The 13,773-nt window shown below is 44.7% G+C and overlaps 1 protein-coding gene across 2 annotated transcripts in view; it reads right to left on the bottom strand.

The window, feature by feature from the left end:
* Positions 1-10,422, bottom strand: part of RBPMS (RNA binding protein, mRNA processing factor) — a 189,095-nt gene extending 178,673 nt beyond the window's left edge. The window contains exon 1 of one of the 2 annotated variants that reach the window (XM_089903741.1): positions 9,759-10,422. In XM_089903741.1, coding sequence (XP_089759867.1) covers positions 9,759-9,824 — 66 coding nt within the window. In that variant the 5' untranslated portion in view covers positions 9,825-10,422. The remainder of the gene's footprint in view (positions 1-9,758) is intronic. The other variant, XM_022571143.2, reaches the window with a different exon arrangement.
* Positions 10,423-13,773: the final 3,351 nt, after the last annotated feature.

Raw genomic sequence — 13,773 nt, 5'->3', positions numbered from 1 at the left:
GCCAAAGACGAGGCTGCCATAGGAACATCTGGGTGTACAGTTTCCCAGGCAGACAGAAGAGCACACGCAAAGGCCCTGAGGCAGGAACACATTTGGCAAGCTGGAGATACCTAAGTAAGGCCCAAGCAGCTGAAGCATAATGAATGAAGCTGTGATTCTTGGTGGATGAGGTCAGGGAGACCAGCAGGGCCCAGATCACATGAACCTTGCACCTGGCTGGAGAGAGTTTAAGCTCCTACCGCTAGTTGCAAATAAAACCTCAGACAAATTACTTAATCCCTCAGAGCCTCAGTTTCCTTATCCCTCAACATGGGATGAGAATACTTCACTGGGTTAAAAAGCGCAGTGCTTAATGTAAAATGTGCTATATTTAAAACATATAACCAAAAAGGACCTACTGTATAAGGCAGGGAACTCTGCTCAATACTCTGTAATAACCTAAGTGGGAAAAGAATTTGAAAAAGAATTGATACGTGTACAGGGATAACTGAATCACTTTGCTGTACACCTGAAACTAACACAACATTGTTAATCAATTATACTCCAAAATAAGATAGAAATTAATAATGTGCAATGCTTAAAACGGTAGACACTACTCAGTAGATGCTTAGTGAATTAATGTGCCAAAAATCCATACATGCTTTTACAAGTTTGATTATATTTGGACACGCACCTGATCTTCAATTCTCCAATTTTCTTACACATACGCAGTAAGACTGAAAAAAAAATTTGTAACAAAAATGGTCTCAGCACTAGCTCTAACCATTATTTTTTTTTTTTTTGCTCATTGCTGGGAAAATGCTTGGAGGTCTTGGTAAAGAAGGAAACAGGCTTAGAAGGGTAGAGAGGAGAGGAGACAGAATCAGAACACGGCAACTGGACTCCAGGACAGCTCATGTTCCTTCTAAGGATAAGCCAGGCCCGGAGAAGCAATTATCCAACATTTTCAGTCTCCTGTCACCCAGCATCCCAGGGCATGCACAGGACAGAAGCGCGCGTGCGTGTGCGTGCGTGTGCGTGTGTGTCCCTTCCCTGCCCCAGAACACATCCTGCTGGCTTAGAGGGATACTGTTATTTAAAAACAGATGCCTCTTTGTAAACTCACACATTTTAAGTCCTGTAAATTGCACATGCTGGGTAATTACACTTTTGTAGCACTTCCCCTCCCAGCACAAAGGAAATTCTGCTACTTCTATAAAAAGATAACACTTTCTGTGCTGTCCCTTCTCTCATGAGGCCAAAACTATCTATCCTATAGGTGGGCATAAGAGAAAAGTTCACAAAACAGGATCCTGGGGATTCGAGGGAAAAAAAAATGTTTTATCTCTAGGATTTCTTAGAATAATGTTGGCCTTCTGCCAGCATATCTACCTGATGACATAAGAATTTAGGAAGCGCAGAGAAAGGAACGTCATTTTTTTAAAAAAAACTCACAAGAAGTAAAGGCTAACTGAAAGTGGAAATTAGTCTCTAACTTCTTTTCATGGGTTGGTGAGATGTACCTCAATTCTGAGACTCCTGGGTTTCTCTGTACCTTTGCAAAATCCTAGGGGCTGACATGATTGAGCTAGGCTGCTTTGGCATTCCCTCAGCGTTTTAAATTTGTGTAACAATACTGTATTACAGCCTGAAATTTGGAACCGTCTTCCTGGTGTGATTGGCCTTTATTACTGCCATTTCTGGGTTTTTTCTCCAGTATTCTACATAATGTGCATTATAATAGCTGCAGCAGGGTTAAAACCTATGAGAAATACAAACGCAATTAAATTCCTGGACCGTTTTTCTTTATTCACGAGTTGACACTTAGCTGTGAGCAGAAAAAGTAGCTAACTTTTAGGAAAGCACGAAATGAATAAATTGAAAATATGACCCACGGAAGAGATGACTTTGGGCTCTAGCCAAAGGCTCATTCTAACTCCCCCCACCCCCATAAAATGAAATAAAGAACAAAGCAACTCAGGCAAATTTTTTCTTATAAAAATACTCAAGCCTCTCCGGGCCTTCCATCTTTACCTCCCAAACCCATCTACAAATTTTATGTCCCTTCTAGGTACAGGGTTGGGAAAAGAAAAGGTTGTAAGAGCCTGAGAATTAACTGCAAATTTTAGAGGAAAACAATTTGCAAAGACTGTTGATAAAAGCAAAAAAAAAAAAAAAAAGTATATGAAATACACTATATATACACCCAGTGTTTTAAACTCCCCCGAATCGGGCTTTCAAATGGTTAAATGTCCTGAACACTATTATAACTAGACAGATATATGCAATACATTATGTTCCTGAATTAAAAGAGTGCTTTAAAAAATTTGCTCCAATTTTTCCTGAGAATTTCCAGTTCTCCACACACCCCTTTTTTTTTTTAAACACAGCTTCAAATTTTAAGTAAACTGTCCATCTTTTGTTGCCTACCCTCACAAGGTTTCCTAGGAGCAGGGGTCCCACGCCCTCTCTAATTTTCTGGGCACTCAGTTCATAGTATACAGCTTTTCGATTGCTAGCTATATAATCTTCAATTGTTCTGAAAGACCTCTCCTCTGCACTTCAAACCCAACCCTCTCGGTTGCCTCTTTCCCTTCCAGGTATTTTCTGCTTCTACAAATACAACCACCATTTAGCTAGTCATCCAAAAGAGAAACCCAAGAGGCTCCACGGATGCAACTCCTAGGCTTCTCTCCTGGTCATCTGACAGTTACTGCAGCCCCTGAACACCTCTCCCCCCCGGCTCAGTCACCACCGCCAGCCACTGCCTAATTTTGAGACCAGGACTCCTGCAGTGTTATAGCCTCCAAATCCACTGCATCCCCTTTGCCACAGGAACATCTCAGAACGCCAAGACCCCGCTGCACAGAAGCCCAGCTCCCATCACAGGAAGTCTTTCCTGGTCCCTGGCATGGAAGCAGAGCTCCTCTATCCTTCCCCCGCCAATGCCTCCCTCCCCTTTCCCATGTCTCCCTCCCCCTCATATCCTGACTTCCCTTCCTCTCCCACTTGTTTTCCCTTTTAAGCCTCTATCTTCATTGAAGGTCAATCCCTTTGACTAGACAATCTTTCCCCTCCTGTCTCAACCCTTCTTCAACTGGAAAACAAATCTCAACCATCACCTCTTTTTTTAAAGCTTTCTTTGACGTATATAGCTCCGTCACCCTCTCCTTCTGTTGCTGACTGGTTCCCAACTCAAACTACCGCCTCACTTAACTCAACACAGTGCTTTACTGTACCTGTTTACACAGGGCCATCGCCACTAAACCTGGGCGCAACTTGGAGTAAGAGCTTTGTCCCAGATCTTGGGCCCCCCAGAATCTGAACGTGAAGGCCCCAGTCACTCAGCCTCTCAGTGCCTCAGTCACCTCCCCATATAATGAGGGTCCTCATCACCGCAATACCTACATCAGCTCATTGTGAGGATGAGTCACGTGGTACATATAAAGTGCTTAGCCAGTACTTGACACAGAATACTCAGAAGTTAACAATTCTTACCTGAGTGAACAGCTAAAAAGATGTCTGAAAATGTCCCAGGATCAAGTATTTCAGTATTTTCTTTTTCCGGCGCTCAGCAAAGACGACTAGGCAACAAACTAGGCAACTCTGTTCTGATAAGCTCCGCAGTTGAGCACTCCCCGCTCGCTCCAACACACAGAGTGCACTGAAGTGGTTTGCAATATCCTCCCCGTACACTTAAAGATAGGGACGTGGGTTCAAGGAATCATACCCAAGTCATCCCCATGGACAGATAAGCTCATCCCCCATGACGCCCTCATATCAACATAGCGTCAATTTAAAGACCTGGTCCCTGCTGGCCTCAAGCCCAGAGAGCCAGGCCGCCACTTTTGCCCCAGCTATTACTAAGGTTCATTCTCTTCATTCCTTCCTACATTTTTTCTTTGACCAAAGCAAGCACTGTTCAAGAGGAACATTTGCATTCCCTTTCCCCTACCCCCAAGGCAGACACTAAGGTGCCAAATGAAACTGAACACAAACATTCCAAAGTGGCCATCACACAGGGCAGCCTCGTTTGGGAATGCTGTTCTAGCACCATTGACCCAGAGCTTCCAGAAGCCCCTGTCCGAAAGGTCAAAATGAATCCCACAGCAGAAACCAAATTCTAATAGTGAAAACCCAACTGCACCTCGAAATGAACGGGCCCACATTGGCAGTGGCTGTCGGATGAACCAAGCACACTGGCCTGTGGGCGCAGATGGAGGCTGCAGGTGACAGGTGGGGGAGGTCATTTACCAGAGGATCCGTCCATCCATAACCGGCTCTAAATCCCACATTAAGGAAGTGGCTGCTTTGTGACAGCTTACCTATTCAAAGTCATCACCACCATCCCCACCAGTAAGGATATTTCATATGCTTATAAAGAATTATATGTGCATACATGTGTAAGTGTGTGGTACTTACCTTGTGCTGGGGTACCAACTTTGGGTAGGTGTTGGGGATTGGAAACACTGTGATAAGACAGCATAGATCTTAAAGGGAAAAAAAAAAAACCCCAAAAATGAAATGTAATGATCCAGGAGTTAAACGGAGATAACATATGCATCTCCTGGAATTCTAAGGAAAAGCCTCTCTTTGGGATAGGGCATTCAGGTGATGAGATCTTGCAAAATGTAGGCTGAAACTTGACTTCTGCCTGGAAAGCAGTTCAAGCTAGACCAAGAGGGAAAGGGTGGTTGAAACAAATGGTGTGCAGAGTACGTACGGAGGTACCTTAGGAGGAAGCTTGAGTGTCATATTTGGACTTCACTGAGTGCTGAAGGAGCTAGGGCACCAGAGGACCCAGCAGTGTGTGTTAGAATGGATTGAGAAAGCACGTTATACAAGGAGAGCAGCTGAAGATCACTAGGAAAAGACAGGATAAGGGAATGAGATAAACATTATGAGGAAAGGCTGTGAGGATCAGAGGCCTGATTCCCCAGGCCAGGCTTGGCAGCAAAACAAAATGTGACCAACCCAATGGTTTTGTGACACCTACAGATATTTCAAGGGCATTTATTGAAATCTAAGAGAAAAGACATAAAATTGCTTTTGTTCCTATGTTCATTATAGAAAATTTAGAAAACACAGAAAAGCACCAGAAAGTAAATAAAAATGATCTGTAATCCACCAGATAGTTTTTTTTTATTAATGTTTGGTTATTTTTTAAAATTGGCATCACATAATATAAAACTTTTATTTTTGCTCTTTTCACTTTATGTCATGAGAATTAACCCCTCAATTAAAATGTAGAAGCTGGAAGAGAAAGTCAGATTCTCTCCTACAGCATTCAGAGGGAGCAATACCAACACCTTGACTCCAGATTTCTAGCCTCCAAAACTGAGAATAGATTTCTGTTGTTTTAAGCCACCAAAAAAAAATTTACACGCATGCACGCACACACGTACATTCTTTAAAAATGTGGCTTTTAATGGCTACCTAATATTCTCTTTGAGGAATTACACCATGATTTACTCAGCAATTTCGCTGTTAGGCACAGAGTCTCTGTGAATTTTCCCTATCATAAATACCTCTAAGCATCATCCCTTTAAATAAATCTTTGTGCATGCTTATTATTTCCTTCGGGTAAATTTCTAAAAATAAAAGCGCGGAATCAAAGGGCTTGAAATTTTCATATACAGTGCCAAGTCCTTCCGAAAGCTGCCGTGATTCATATCCCCATCGCAGTGCACAAGAATTCCCACTTCACTGCCCCATCACAAACGTCAAAGGCTTCGGTCCTCAAATAAGAGCATCCAATCTATCTATCCAACAAACAAATACCGTTAGAAACAGATGACAAGTGAGCATAAGGGTTTATCAGGGAAATTTTAAAACCACTACTGGAAAAATAACTCAGAAATGCATGCCATATTGGCAGTGGTCCTGCAGCAACATTTTACTATGAAGTCACCACATTTTCATCCAAGACACTGTCACCAAATCCTATTTATGATTGAAATATAAGTTTATTGCATTTGATTTGATTTGGAGTAACAGACTCCAAACTTGGTTAAACTGTACAAAACCATTTTGTATTTTCCCCAGGTCATAATGTAGATTAATCTTATTGCTCAATGAAAACCCGCTGTTGCCGCATCAAACTACCACGGTACCCCTTCTCTGTGACAATTACATAAGAAACAACTCCTTCACGACCCCAATATTTGGGCAAAATTACTAAGTACTTTAAAAGGCGGAATGCGAGGTAAAAGATTTGTATTAACTTCTGAAGACCTGACTCTGTGTGATTTCTGCCCAACATCTGACAAACATCTTTTTGATCAATAGTCCAACAAGGCCAGGTTTTTCTGTTTTAGTTTTAAGTACAAGAATGTTCAAAGCAATTTAAGGAGAAATTACTCTAATACCAGTGCTTCGACATAATAAAACACCTTTCAGCAATGATTTGTAATCAGCCTGAAAAGTACCCAATGACACAGACAACATAAAAGTAAAAATAAGACCAGATTACTGTTTATCTGATTTCCATTTTGAAAATTCAGTGACCAAAAATATTTTCTATCTACTACTAGAATGTCTCAATATACGAAACTTAAACGATAAGACAAATAATTATGTCTGTTACTTATATATTTATTAACTTTAGTAAAGTCGGTCAAGTGAGAACTGCCAAGTGTTTTAAGAGAATACCATCTAGTCCAAAATTAGAGGCAAATTCTTGGAATTATTTTATTAATTGTAAAGTTATGTAAGAAATTATCTACCGCCCTATACATACATATACAGAAGCCTTGTAAATCTCAGATCCCAGGGAGATTTTGACAACTGGTTTTTCTTTACAGGGACAACTTGCATAGGAACACATATGTACAGAATACTAGAAGTCAGAAAACCAGATGTATTCTTACAGTTGGCTAGCCAAATCTTAAAATTATTTGACCTCAAAGTTTTAAATACTACCCAGAGCAGAAGACTACTTCCTGCCCAAGTTCTCAAAAACTTCCAACCCTAAAAAGCTGCAAAAATTCTCCTAAGTCCTAGACTGTTCCTTCTATTCAACTGGAACCAAAGTAAGTGTCTCAAGCATCACTGTTTCAGAGTGAGCTTTAGAAGCTCTCGATCAGGGCTGAAATGTACTGGAAAATAAAAGGAACTCACTTTTTTAGAAACGTAGAAAAAAACCCCTGGATTTTATAAAGTGATAAAGTCTAAATTACCCTGATTATCTATGAAACTATTTTCTCTTAATAATGAGTGGACCACTCTTCCTCATCTGCTCAATGGCTATCAGAAGCTACAACAAAACACATTTTTCCTCTCTTGTCATCACGTGTATATACATTGTATATGTGTGTGTTCTGTTTACTGGAATCCTTGGCCACGGCTTTGAAATGTGTTTGAGAACAAATTGCTGATCCCTGGGTGGGCAGGGAAAGGGTCCAGGGCGGTGGTTTTGTATATTGCTGAGCACATTAATGGGACTCACCAAATACCATATTTATTTTACTTGTGGTTTTCAGGGTTAGGAAAGAGAGGTTAGGAGTTTTTCAAAAACGAAACATAAACCCCAAACAGGGAATTAGGGCAAAATTACCTAGATCATTCAGGCCAACTTACTTTCTTTTCCTGAATTTTTAACATTATAAAACTTCTCTCTTCATGGTGTATCTGTTTTGTCTGTTCCACCTCTTGTACAACTTGGGTTCTGAAATCTTTTAAACTGTCCCCTTATTTTTAAAATAACAAGTATCTTGCTAAAACTGATATTTTCTAGAGCCACATGCCATTCCCACTGGTTAAGAGGCAGTGATTGTTACTGGGATCATCTGATTCTATCATGCTAGTACCCAAGCCTCACACATTAAGACGCCCACGATCAGGGCAGACAACTTGCCAGTGCTGTCGGCAGTTAAGCTGTATGGGTCTAGCAGAAAAATGTGACTTTTCTCTACCTAATTCTGTCAAGTAGGTTATGGTTTGGGGTCACTCAAACAAAAAAAAAATCTTTGGTTTAACCTGATTAACTTTCCAAGTTCTCAATCAGGTGAAGAGAGAAAGACAGTCTCATGTAATATATTCTTACCCTTAGAAGTCAACAGATCGCCAATCTAAGAGACACAGAAAGGTTTCTGAAGCCATTATTATCTTGGTATGTTAGCTGAATTAGTTAAACACAGCAACTCCTTAAAAAAGCAAACTTATTTTTAAAATTTTATCTCAGTGGTAGGGAAAACAAATAGCAAAGCAGCAGGTAAGTTTCAAGAAAAAAGCGAAACATGCAATTCAAGGCTCCATCTCTTTGAAAAAGAAGGAATGTCAGTAGTACTCCACTTGCAGTTAAAAAACAACTAGCATGTAAGCAACGCTTTCCAAAATAACAGTTTAATAAAGGCAATTTCCTCAGGTGAGAAGGCAAATTTCTGGCTCACAGTAATTCACCTGGGGTTCACGGCAATTCACCTGGGGCTCACAGCAATTCACCTGGGTTGCACTACCTTACAATCGTGTTAAGAGTAAAATCTTGTGTTTATTTTGCATTGTTTTGCATGGGCTTAGGGCTCCCCTCCGCCTTCCCCATTCAAACAGTTCCTATCTTACAAGTGCACAAAGTGCTGAGGGCTTGTATGTTTTAGTTAAATCCTCCGCAACCTTTGGTTTCACTATCAGAATTTTAGTTTACACACAACACAGTATCTCCATAATAATCTCAACATCCTAATCGCTTTAGAATCAGTTTACCTTTCGGTTAACCTCATACATCAGCATGCAATACCTGTAAAAACGCTTTTACCGAGACTGCATACTTCCTTGCATCTAAACATAAAGTTCCTTTTAGAATGTTTAAAGTCGGTTTCGTGGGCTTCTTAAAAAGTAGGCGGAAAGTATTGTTTACTGGGCTCCAGATAATGTACCTGCAGGAACTGAGCCATTTAACAGGATATTACAAATATCCCAAGTACAAAATTCTGAAATGTTTGTTCAGGAGTTCCCCCCACGTTTATCGAATTTTGTTTCCACCAAAGGAACGCTCTGCAGCCGTTAACATATTTACGGTTCTTACGGACGCACCACATGAAATTGACGCTCAAACGTCAAAGTCCTACTAAAATAGCCTGGATCGTCACTTGGTGAATTGCAAAGTTTGAAACTCTTGTATTCAACTTCTGCTCCCCACAACCGCAAAGCCCCTAAACTTACAAAACCTAATCATCCAGGTTCGGGGTCTTTGACTCATCAGAGAAGAATGCGGCTGAAGAGTTATCTATTAATCCAAACTGCCTCAGCTGAGAAGATACTTCACCAAGAACTTTTCACATTGAAAGGGAGGGGGCAGGGAACCGAAGGTGTCTTTTAACGAGAAACTTTACCCGATTTTCTTCCTTAAGCCACACAAACACACCCCACAACTTGCAGCCCCAGACGCAGAGCTAAGTGCTGACCCTCCCGGTCCCAATCATCTGAGGTCACCCAGGAGTCAGCTCTCGATTCCGCTTTTAAAATCCGGGGCAAACAAAGCTGAGCATTATACTTACAAAGGTCTCAGCAAAGTCCTCAAAGTTACGCAATTTTAGGCACGCAGACGCTCGTGAACCCACAAAAACACACTCTCCGATGATACAGCCTCCCGGGGCCACAGTTTGGGGCGGTGTCTCGGGGCCAGGACGATTCCCAAACCCTCGACCGCGGCGTTCCCTCCCCGGCGCAGCCCGGCGCCCCGGGACCCGCGCCCCGCCGGCCGGCCGGCCGCCCGCACTTCGCAGAAAGCCAGCGGCCGCCGTCCCAGGTCGTACCCGCCACCGCACCGAGCCACTCCGTACCTCTTCCTCCTGAAGGTTGGCCTCGTTCGGGGTGTTCTCCTTCTCGGCTTTGCTGCCGTTGTTCATCTTCCCGGTCCTCCCTCGCCGGGCAGGGCTGGGGCGCGGGGCTGGGCGAGGGCGCGCTCGCCCACTTTTCCCTTCCCCGGGCGCTGCGGGGGCTGGAGCCGGGGCAGCGGCGGCGCGGCTCGGCTCGGGCTCGGGCTCCCGCGGCGCGGCGAGACAGCGGCGGCGGGCGACTCAGGAAGTGCGAGGGAGAGACGGGGCAGGGCGAGGCGCCGGCGGACCGAGAAGGGGACGGAGACAATCGGGACCCGAGAGGGAGACCTGGAGAGGGCGAGCGGGCGCGAGGGGAGGAAGGAAGAAAGGATGGGGTGAGGACGCGCGTCCCAGGAGTGAGCCCAGAGAGTTGGGGATGTGGCCGAGTAGGGGCCGGGGGCGGCCGCTGCCCGAGCGTAGCAGCTGCTGGAGGGAGGGGGCGAGGGGTACCCGGAGAGGAAGAGGAGAAGGAGGTGCGGGGCAGCGGGGCGCGGCTGGGACCCGGAGAGCCGCTGAATGCGCGCTCCTGGCTGGCTCTGGGAAGTACGGGCTCCAAGCAGCTCCCCTTCTCTCGCCTGCCTCCCTCTTCTCCCTCCCTCCCCTCTCTCCTCCTCCCCTCCTCCTCCTCTCTCCGCCCTCCCTGGACGTGGGCTGCCGGCTGGAGCCGGGAGGAACGGGACGCGGGACGGCAAGCCCCCCGCGGGAGGAGGGGCTGTGCCGAGGGCGGCTACCCTGCGGCCGGATGGCGCGCGCCTGGGAGGGGCGGCGGGCGGCGGGCGGAAGCGGCGGACCCCAGCCCCCGACGCCGCGGTAGGTCGGAGGGCGAGGGCCGAGGAGGGGGGAGGGGAGAAGGTCAGGTCCTACCGCTTGCACGGTCCCTGGGGGTCGCCGAGCGTTTCGCGCAGCTTGGAGAGGGGCTTCGGGGAGGCAGGCCCTGCCCGCGCGAGGACCTGGAAGTGTGATGTGCTACTTTTGTTTGCTTGCTCTTCACGAGGGATTCGCACCCCAATCCCTACCCCTCCTTTTCAGTACCGGCCTAGACCTATTTCTTCCCTTCCTAGTCGGCAGCTTAAAATGACAGGACGCGAGAACTCGAGTGACATCCGGGGGCAGCCCGCTCCGGGCCGGCGTTTTCAGGGCGCAGCTTCAAACCCACCTCCGACGCCGGACCCTCGCAAACCTCTCCAGCGTCTCCGAACCCGCCGCCCCTGTTCAGACTCCTCTACAGCCCTTTTCTGACTGTCCTGGAATTGTTTACGTGGCTGCTTCTCTTTACTCTTTTGGGAGATCCTTTTTGGAAGACGAGACCGGGCCCTGTTTATCTTTTGAATCCCATGGCTATTTGAGTACGCTATCTGGTATACAATAGGCGCTCAATAAATACTTGTTGTCTGAGGGAATATTTCTCACCGCCAGGCGAACTGGAGGCCAAGACAGATGATATTCAGAGGGTCAAAGCCGCTGAAAGAAGGGAGACTCAGCGTTCTGGGACGTCGGCGCACTATGCTTGTTTACGCACCGACCTCGGAAGGAAGAACTGCCTGTTTCTGTTTCCTCCTCTGAAATGGAAGTAGTTCTATTTATCTACCAGGAGTTTGCTATTAGAGGAAATTATAGGTTGATAGATAAAACTATAGCACCTGGCACCCATTCGGACCCAGTTAAGTCTACCATACCTGGGAGCTGACATGATTAATTTCCACTTTCCCTGAGCCATCGAGAACTTTTACAATATTGTATCATTTAAGCTTTCAAACTTAGTGACTGCTACAGACACATAATTTAAAACTCCAAACATCGGTAGATTTCTTCCTCACTTCTCACTCCCAGGAATTCTCTCTGACAGCACGCTTTTCCCTTCCAGCACGCGACAATCACAACTTCTAATTATTATTAGTTTGCTTCACTGTTTGTCTCCGCCCCCAACCCCCCCGACCTCCTCCCCCACTAGACATTCTTTACCCTGGACTGGTTTAAGTGCTCCTGGGTATGGGATGGGGGTGGCGGCGGAGTTGAAGATAAGGCTTCTGCTTTTAGGGAATTGAAAGTGGTGCTGTGGAGACAAGATACCCCAAACAACTCCGCGGCAACGTCACCGCCGATCCTGGTTCAGATGGTAAAAAGCAAAGAAAATATTTGCTTTAAGAGCATTTTGAAGAGAAAAAAAAAAAAAAAAAAACAGAACTGATACTTGGATTTACATATTGGATTTTTCTGGTGTTGGGGGGCGTCTGGAGATTTTGATAAAGAGATTATATTGATGTCATATTGTCATTTCTCTCTACGGGGGAAAACAAATGTCCCCCGGATGAAAATAAACCAAGAGTCTATTGAAATTGCAACTGAAGTTCAGAAGAGGCAAGGGTACAGTTATTCTTCCTTCAGTTATATAAGGAACCACGAGGGGGCAATGTCTTTCTGAGCAACGGCCGAGTGGTGGTCTTGGGCCCCTGTGCTGACCAATAATGCCGGCACTTTGCCCTCCTTGGCCATTCTTGCCTGTTCCTGAATACACTCCACAGAAAGGCATTGTCTTCATGGAGCCTGGCCGAGGACCAAGAAAAATAACAATTGACCTAGTCCTTGATAGTCCCCATCAGACTCCACTTACAAGTAGGTGGATGTTGGGTGGTCCTAGTGTGCTTGGAGAACCTCCCCTACCCCCATCCAAGGAAATGTGGCTTAATCTCAAGCAGAGAACCTGATTCCTTTGTCTTGAAGCCAAGTTGGCACCTTGTCCATTGTTAAAAGTCAAAACCCTCTGGAATAAAAAATGAGAATAAGTTCCATGAGAGGATCCTTGTCTGGCTTGTTTATTCTTGTGTTCACAACATTGAGACAGTGCCTAACACATAGTAGGCGCTCAATAATTATTTCTGAATGAATGAACACATTCTCATCAGGTACTGATTCTAGGGCTTGAATGATACGAACAGATCCTTCCAAGACCTTGCAGAAGGGACTGAATTAGCCGAGGTGTCTCGGCATGGAGAGCACCACAAAGGCACTAGGCAGATTTCATGGAAGTGGACTTCAGTCGTTATTTTGCTGCGGGAGACCCTAGATAGAGAGCTTGTGCAGAATGGGACAGCTGATGAGATTTCAAAAAGTAAAAAATAAAATCACACCACTCAGCACAGGGGCCCAAGACCACCACTCAGCCAATCAACTGACAGACACATCAGGCAATTTACAATAAAGCAGGGAAATCTATAACATACAGTCAATGGTGAGTGTGAAATTCAGCATATTTTCAGAAAACACCCTGGGGATGGGGTAATATACCAGGAAAAGAGGGACTCCTATTTTGCCCTTTCTAAGAAGAATGGTTTAGACTTATTTGGAAGAACAATCGAGTTAAGTTGCCAGCAAAACTCAATGAAAATCTATAAATAGACTGGGTATTTACACAACTTTGTGAGTGAGGCAAAAGAGTTGGGGGAGGGGATGTACATTCATTCAGGATATAAATGATCTTTATGACCTGTTTACTACTTCAAAAAAAGAAAGTTTCAACATGAGATCTCCTCGGTAGCAATAGTTTCTAGACATACTAAGACAACAAAGGGATTTTATATCCTAGAAAAACAGGGCTAATGACCAAGAAACACCTGCTTTTCCCCCTGCCCACCACTTTACTTCATTGCTTCTGGCCTGGAAGGTTGCTTGCTAGATTGATAGGGACATATTCTATGCACCTGTAGTTTTCATTCCTCATTTCTGTTTCTCTAGCAGTGTTCATTTTGAAGTTTGCTTTAAGAAATCCAAACCTATAATTATGCCTTAAATGTTCGTCTCTGGGAATTGCAGGCGTTAAAGGTCTATTCTGAGGCAATTTGCATGGCATGGGCTTTGTAACTCTGTTAGCACCTTGGCAGAAAGCTGCAGTATCTAGCACATGTGTTGTGATTTTCTGTTAACTCTTCTACATCCTCCGCTGGACCAAAAATGTTTTTGAAGCCAGAGGCTGTGTTTGATT

This window comes from Delphinapterus leucas, chromosome 21 (assembly GCF_059928025.1).
Source record: "Delphinapterus leucas isolate spDelLeu-1000000601 "Yukka" chromosome 21, BTC_Dleu_Yukka2, whole genome shotgun sequence".
NCBI lineage: Eukaryota > Metazoa > Chordata > Mammalia > Artiodactyla > Monodontidae > Delphinapterus > Delphinapterus leucas.
This window is presented reverse-complemented; position numbering and strand designations above follow the sequence as displayed.